This window comes from Cynara cardunculus, assembly GCF_001531365.2.
Source record: "Cynara cardunculus var. scolymus isolate 2C chromosome LG 3, CcrdV1, whole genome shotgun sequence".
NCBI lineage: Eukaryota > Viridiplantae > Streptophyta > Magnoliopsida > Asterales > Asteraceae > Cynara > Cynara cardunculus.
In genome coordinates, this window is record NC_037530.1 from 6,341,199 (window position 1) to 6,348,164 (window position 6,966).

General features: G+C 37.3%; 1 protein-coding gene across 1 annotated transcript; it reads right to left on the reverse strand.

The window, feature by feature from the left end:
- Positions 1-309: 309 nt before the first annotated feature.
- On the reverse strand, positions 310-6,304 carry LOC112510154 (protein BOBBER 1-like). Its single transcript, XM_025115468.1, has 6 exons — positions 5,843-6,304; positions 1,683-1,855; positions 1,543-1,591; positions 1,174-1,340; positions 955-1,038; positions 310-548 (listed from the first exon to the last, which is right to left on the reverse strand). Exons 1-6 carry the CDS (start codon positions 6,249-6,251, stop codon positions 510-512), a joined length of 921 nt encoding a protein of 306 aa, XP_024971236.1. The 5' UTR covers positions 6,252-6,304; the 3' UTR covers positions 310-509.
- Positions 6,305-6,966: the final 662 nt, after the last annotated feature.

Sequence of the window (6,966 nt, forward strand, 5' to 3'; positions counted from 1 at the left end):
CGAAATATTTTTCTTTTCGGATTAACCTGGATATCCAACTCGTTATGCGAGCCGACTAATCCCAGGACAACCACTACTTGCAGATAGCTCGAAGTCACCGCATTTAAACTTTCGTGACCACAAGGGGATTTTTATTCCTCCTTGGTTTAAGCCTGGAACCTCCTGTTACTTTTAACCTTTGAAGCCAAGTTCAACCCAATCAGGCACCACCCTTGTGGTTTCGAAATATAATTTATAACTATGGACAACAGTTAGTTGAGTGAAACCTATTACCTTTTTTGGCAGCCAATACACCAGTCCAGCAACAAAAACACAGAAAACCCCAAATCATTGAAACAAAAAACAAGCATAAAGATTTAGAAACAACTAGGTTTTAACGTTTCACAAAAAAGACCAAGTTTGTATAGACAAGTTTTAGGCAAGGAGCATTCTAATATTTCCCAACCCGACATTTCGATCTCCCAAAGCCAATTAAAGCAGCAAATCTTTCTAAGATGCTTACACACTTGTTAATTTATCTTGGCCCTCGAAAAATCCATCTCCGGGTGCTGCACAAAGTTTAAGAATGCTATCAGTTGCAGTATAAACAAGTTGTTAGTTGATAAGTTGGCCCGATAAACCAATCATGCTTCGTAAAAGAACTAAGATGACGAATATTAGCATATGGATGCCAAACATGACAGGTCAACCCACACAGAAGTGACTGTGTAACTAAAGATGCACAAAAGCCCGAAACCTGGTCCAGGCAAGGGCGCCAGGCATTAAAGCCCGATCAGACAAGAATTTTGGGGGTAGTCAGGTCCGGGAAAGCCCAATTGTGCCCTTTTTTTACCCCAAAGACCGGCCGGGCCTTTTTCTTTCTCACTGCAAACAGGCTCGGAGGGCCAGAGCCCAGGCCAGAAAAGGCATGGGCTTGTGCATCACTAGGTGCAAGTTTGAGGGATAAAGTTTCACCTCTGCCATGAATTTCTTCAGAATGTCCTGTTTCTGCATCTCATCACTTGTTGGAAGACCCATCTGCTTCTGCCGTTGATCAAACTAAAGCAGCCAGATATAGAGACCGTTAGGGAAAAATCGTGTTTCTTTAATAAATTGAGAAAAAGGGGATCTGACAAGTGACCATAAGCAATAAACTATACAAAATCTTAAATCTGTAGTGCAGTAGCTTCCTACCATCATCTTTTCAACAGTAGATCGGGTTTCTGGATCGAGGTCAGCTAGTTTACTGTTCTCGGGTTCTACTTTCTGAGTGTCAATTTCAGGTTCACCCTTGACCAAGAATTTCCACCATTCCATTTGATCTTGTTTGGTTAAGAGTATCGAGATAGACTTTTGATCCTCTGAAAAAGAAACATCGGAAAAATAAGTGAAGCAAAGAAGTTGCAATAAAACAAATCATATAAAAAAAACAACGAAAAATTACTATAGCAAAAGGCCATTGGCCCAGTGGTATCCAGGTTACCGCTAGATTCCAGCCTCCCAAAACGTAACTTGAGCATTTGTTGTATACAAATATTATATACTTCAAAACAATGATCATACCTAAGCTCCAGAAACAATCATCAACCTTGACGGACTTGTACAAGTCCCCCTGCATTCAAAAGAAAATGCTTAGCCCCTTTATTAGAATAAAATTTTGCATCAGAACGTTCAGATGATCTAAACGCCACCAGCACACTTACATCAAGAATCGGAGGCTGGCCCTTAAGTCCAACTTTTAGATGGTTCTTCTTTATTTCACATGCAATAAACCTCGACTTTGTTCCAGAAGGAACGGGAATGTTTATGGTGACCTCTTGCAAAGTCTGGATCCAAGAATAGTTCTCCATGTCCAGTCCATTTCCTTTATTGGGCGCTGCTCATAAATTCAGAAGAGATGAGAAGACTGCTCTAGAAAAGAGATGAGAACCATCATATAAAAGTAAATACTGCAATATCATAAAATGAATCATAGATATAAGAACCATGGGTACACTGCCTTGATGATTATATGATTATTAGGCTTGTTCACTATGTCAAAACATAAATTACAGGAAAAATCTAATAACAAGTCTAACAAAATAGACTGATAACCATTAAGCTAATTCAGTTGGGCATGCCAACAGAATACATAACATTTACAAATGAGTAAAAAATTGCATTATATGCCAGAATACAAAACATTTACAAATGAGTAAAAATTGCATTGCATTCCCTCGCTGTTACAAATATAAAACATGTACTATATTGTTTAAGTTGGGGCACGGAATATTGCAGTTCGGAAAATAGTGATCACCGGTCACAGGATAACCCGAGTTTAGATGTCAAAGAATCTTAGGCTACCATACGATGGACTTCGGAGAAAGTACATTACCTTTCAAAAGCCAATGCCCTACAGCAGTATCAACATTCAACAAAGACAACAGATTCTTAGCACTACCAAAAACCCTTATATATTGACCCATAAGAACAACATATGAACCGGCATGTCGCTAGCATTTGGTAGAAGGGACAAAGAAAATTTTGTTGTCCCGCCGCATTTAGAGTACGACAAATGTGTCACAGCAAAATAAGTGGGACACAAATCAGCGAGAAATGGGACAAGATTTGTAAATACTAAACTACATGTATCAAATTAAAAACTTGTAAACCTGGCAGCACAATTCATTCACCACCTACCTCACTCTCACTCACCCATCCATGTCCGGCACCTAACACACCCTAAAAAAACTGCTTTTATCAAGTATTAATCAATCCCCAAAGTCTTAACTACAAGTCCCATCACTTGTCCTTTTTGCCAACATAAAATATTAACAAACTAAAATCACTATGCATCAAGCCAACGACTTCACTTTCGAATGAAACTATGCATCATATTCTGCGAAAGATCAAAGCCAATAGCATGTGTTCATCGTTATGCTCTTGGCTTTGATCTTGATTTTCTTTGATAAATATATAGGTACATGTTTTGCAGAAAATTATGCATAGTTTAATTTGAAAATGAAGTAGTGGCATGAGGCATAGTGATATTAGTTTGAATATATTTTATGTTGGCGAAAAGCATGGTTTTGATCTTTGATTTTACTTGATAAATTTGTAGGTACATGTTTTGCAGAAAATTTATGCATATCTTAATTCGAAAATGAAGGGGTTGTTTAGCAGTAGCTGAATGGTTTGGTGCAAAATGATTAAGTGGTCAGAATGATTAAAAGGTTCTCATGATATAGTGCAAAATGAAATATTATTGTTTGGTAATTGTTTACAATGAAATTAAGGCGCTTAATGGTTAAGGGAGACTCATGATACAAATCATTTAAGGGGTTTTAGAACCATTAAGAGGCAGACTTTTTTTTTGCCAAACAAGATTCACCTCTTAATGATTCAGAGATTATCTACAACCCCGAAGTAGTGGCATGAGGCATAGTGATATTAGTTTGAATATATTTTTAATATGGCGAAAAGCATGGTTTTCAAAATGATTTGAGCGCCTCAAGAAGAGGCGGTAGGATTCCGAATACGGGGCGCTGCCTCAACTGAACCGAATTAAACATATGTCTCGGTCCATCTGAGGCGGGCCTTGAGACGTATGAGGCGGTACCAAGGCATGGGTTTGAAACTAGGGTTTCCAAATTGACTTAGGCCTAAGTTAACTAACTTTATCCTTTTGTTCATTCACCCTCCTCTAGTCTAGTCGTGGGGGTTGTTGCTCCTCCTTCTCTGCTTCTACCATCTTGTTGTCGATTGAAGAATAGGGGGAAGGAATTTCCAGTACAACAAAATGATATGAGAGATGACTTTTCATTTTTATATTGGACGTTTTTATATGAGATTTTAATTCTTTTTTTACAAGTGTGAGACTTCAATTCTCTCCATATTGATACATGTGCTACTTCAATTCTCTTTGCATAGATAAATGTGTGACTTTAGGTTGCATTTGGTAAATGGGACGTGACAGGATGAGACGGGACAAAACTCATTGTCCCATGTTTGGCGCAACATAGCACAGAACAAGAACTCACTAGCCCACATTCGGTATGACATGGGACAAAGACAAGAACAGGGACAGCATGGGACCAATGAGGCTTTTTCTTGTTCCACCACAAGATGGGACAAAAATAAGACAAGAACTAAAATATTACTAATCTACCCTAGTTTGATATATAACCTTAATATGGAATTTGTTTTAATAGTCATCACTACTAGTTTCAGCCGACGCCGCCACCACCGACGGCCACCTCTACTTCCTCTTCCACTATAACATCTTCCACCGACTCCACAACCACCGTCCACCATCGTCCATCATCACCTCTTCCATAGTCAACCATCGACCACTACCGTTGTTCGCCACCTCCAACTCCTCAACTACAACAACCTCCTTCACCACAGACTACCACCAACCATTTCCACCTTTACAGCCACCATCGGCCACCGACCACCACAAACACTACCACCATTGGTCACCTCCAACTCCTATACCGCAACAAGACCTCCACAACCACCGACCACCACTGTCCATTGCCACCTCTACAACCACCACTATCCATTGCCACCACCACTGCCACCGTTGACCACCGCCAACTCCTCTAATGCAACAACCTCCTTCACGACCTCCACCAACCACTGTCGACCATCGACCAACACCATCCATTGCCACCTCACCTCCACCATAACCACCACCATCACCACTATCTTCACTACATCAACCACAACTACCTTCTCCACCGTTGTCAACCGCCACCACCAAAACAATCCACCATCTTCACGTCCTCTATAACCATCGTCGTCCACCAACCACCTCTACCTTCATAACCATCGGCGCCCATCGCCACTACTATCGTCAGCCACCATCACCTCCATCGTAACCAAAACCACCTCCACCGCCACCACTATCTCCACCACTACTACTGCTACCATCAATTATATCAAATTTTTCATTCAAATTTGATACCATTATATATGTATGTATTCATTTATATGAAAATTATGTAAAATTATTTATAAATTTTATTCTTTAATAATTAATTTATTTGTGTTTGTTAATTATAACTATTATATAATATTTAAAATCATTAATTAACTTTTGGGAGTAACTTGTCTAGTTCTGTCTCATCCAATCCTAATTGTACCAAACATCAGACATACACTTGTTCTGTTTAGTCAGTCCAGTTCTGTTCAATCATGCATGCGTATCAAATGCTACCTTAATCTTCTCTATGATAAAGGTGTGACTTCAATACTCTCTATTGATAAATATGAAACCTTAATTTTCTCCTAATATGTGCAAATCTAATCACTTTTTGACAAAAACTAAATAATAAAATCTTTATATATCAATTACATATATTCAAATAATTTTGAGACTATTAATGATGATTTTAAATATTATTATTAAGTATGTACTACATGCATATAAATATTTTTTTTAGTTTCCACCTCACACCAACACCTAGAGACCCGATCCCGCTTTCTAAAACCTTGGCAAAAATGATAAGTGATGGGACTTGCAATTAAGCCTTTGGAAATTGATGAATACTTGATAAAAGCAGTTTTTTTGGTGTGTCAGGTGCCATTCACCAAGCCAGTTGAGAACCAATTCATACAATCGACAAACGGCAACATAAAGTACTTATTGTAACCAAAGAGCCTTTGGCCTAGCGGTATTCAAGGTTTTAGCCTAGGAAGAGGCTAAGGGTTCAATCATGAGGATGGTGTGTAAGTTTATTTGTTGCATATGTCGTTTATAAATAGATTCTATGTACTTCAATAAAAAGTAATTATTGTAATTCAATTGTTGAATAGGAGTCAGATAAAAGCTAAATGAAACAATATCGGATAATAAAGATGATTAAACACACATATATACCTCGCAAGCCGTTCTTATCATCGGTCGACTCCTCCATCTTCTGGTCCTCCGGTTCCTTGATGGAACTTCCGGACTGCGCCGGTCGATACGATGAGGAGTCCTCCTTAATACGCTTGTTGTCGGCCCTTACATCGGCACCGCCATTGCTGGCGGCGGATGCCGCTTTCTCTTTCCTCGTCCTTTCATCAGCATCAAGCTTCTCCTTCACCGTACGAACCAACCCGTTAACATCCTTGATCACAGAATCCGTCTTGAAGAAATCGGTTTCCCGAGCAACGAACTCGAGTGCTGTTTGGAGAAAACCAAGGGGATCAGATGAATCAAGAACAGCATTAAACGGCTTCTTCAGAGACTCCGTGGCCTTCGTTTGCTTCTGATCATCCTCTTCGTAATCGGAAAGAATCGCCATTGTTTACAGCAAAGTGATTTGAGGGAAAAAGAGACTTAGGGTTAGGGTTTGAGAGTGAAGAGTCGGGGGTTTTTAAGAAGAGACGGAGGTGTAAATTGGAATTAGAGACGTCAATAAGTCATCATTTATTATTTTAAAAAAATTAAAAAACAAAATAATCTTTTTTGTTCCAAATAATTTAGTTTTTAAATAAAAAAAACAATTAAATTTGTTTATTTTGAAATATTAGAAGAGTACTTATGCAATACAGCGATACATATCTTGATTTTAATATTTTATTTTATTATTTGTTTCTGTCGATCTTATAATACGATTTTATGTGTTTTTAAAAAGACAATAATAATTTTGTTTTTGAATAAAATGTAAATTTGAAGATATCATAAAAAATTGAAAAAATATATATCAATGTTAATATCAAATCAACTATTTAAAAATTCTTATTTTTTATGTAATTTCTTTAATTTATTTATTATAATTTAATTTAAGTTTAATAACAAAATAATTTATTTTTGATTTAATAATATAACATTTTATAAAGATAATAATTAAGTATTCTGTTAAAATTCAATGATTGTACATACGTACAATCTCCTTGTAATCATGAGTTGTAAGAAATATGCATTAATAAACAGTATTTTATGCATAAAAAACTATTTTTAAGAGTTTTTATCAAATGTTTTATAATATAGTATAGATTATGTGTTTTTAAGAAAAA

Excerpts from the sequence above, each read along its gene's own strand:
- LOC112510154 (XM_025115468.1), bottom strand. The coding sequence starts at position 6,251 with ATGGCGATTCTTTCCGATTACGAAGAGGATGATCAGAAGCAAACGAAG. Across the intron at positions 1,856-5,842 it reads TGATAAGAACGGCTTGCGAG|CGCCCAATAAAGGAAATGGA; the intron begins GTATATATGTGT and ends ATTTATGAGCAG. Across the intron at positions 549-954 it reads TGAAGAAATTCATGGCAGAG|CACCCGGAGATGGATTTTTC; the intron begins GTGAAACTTTAT and ends AACTTTGTGCAG.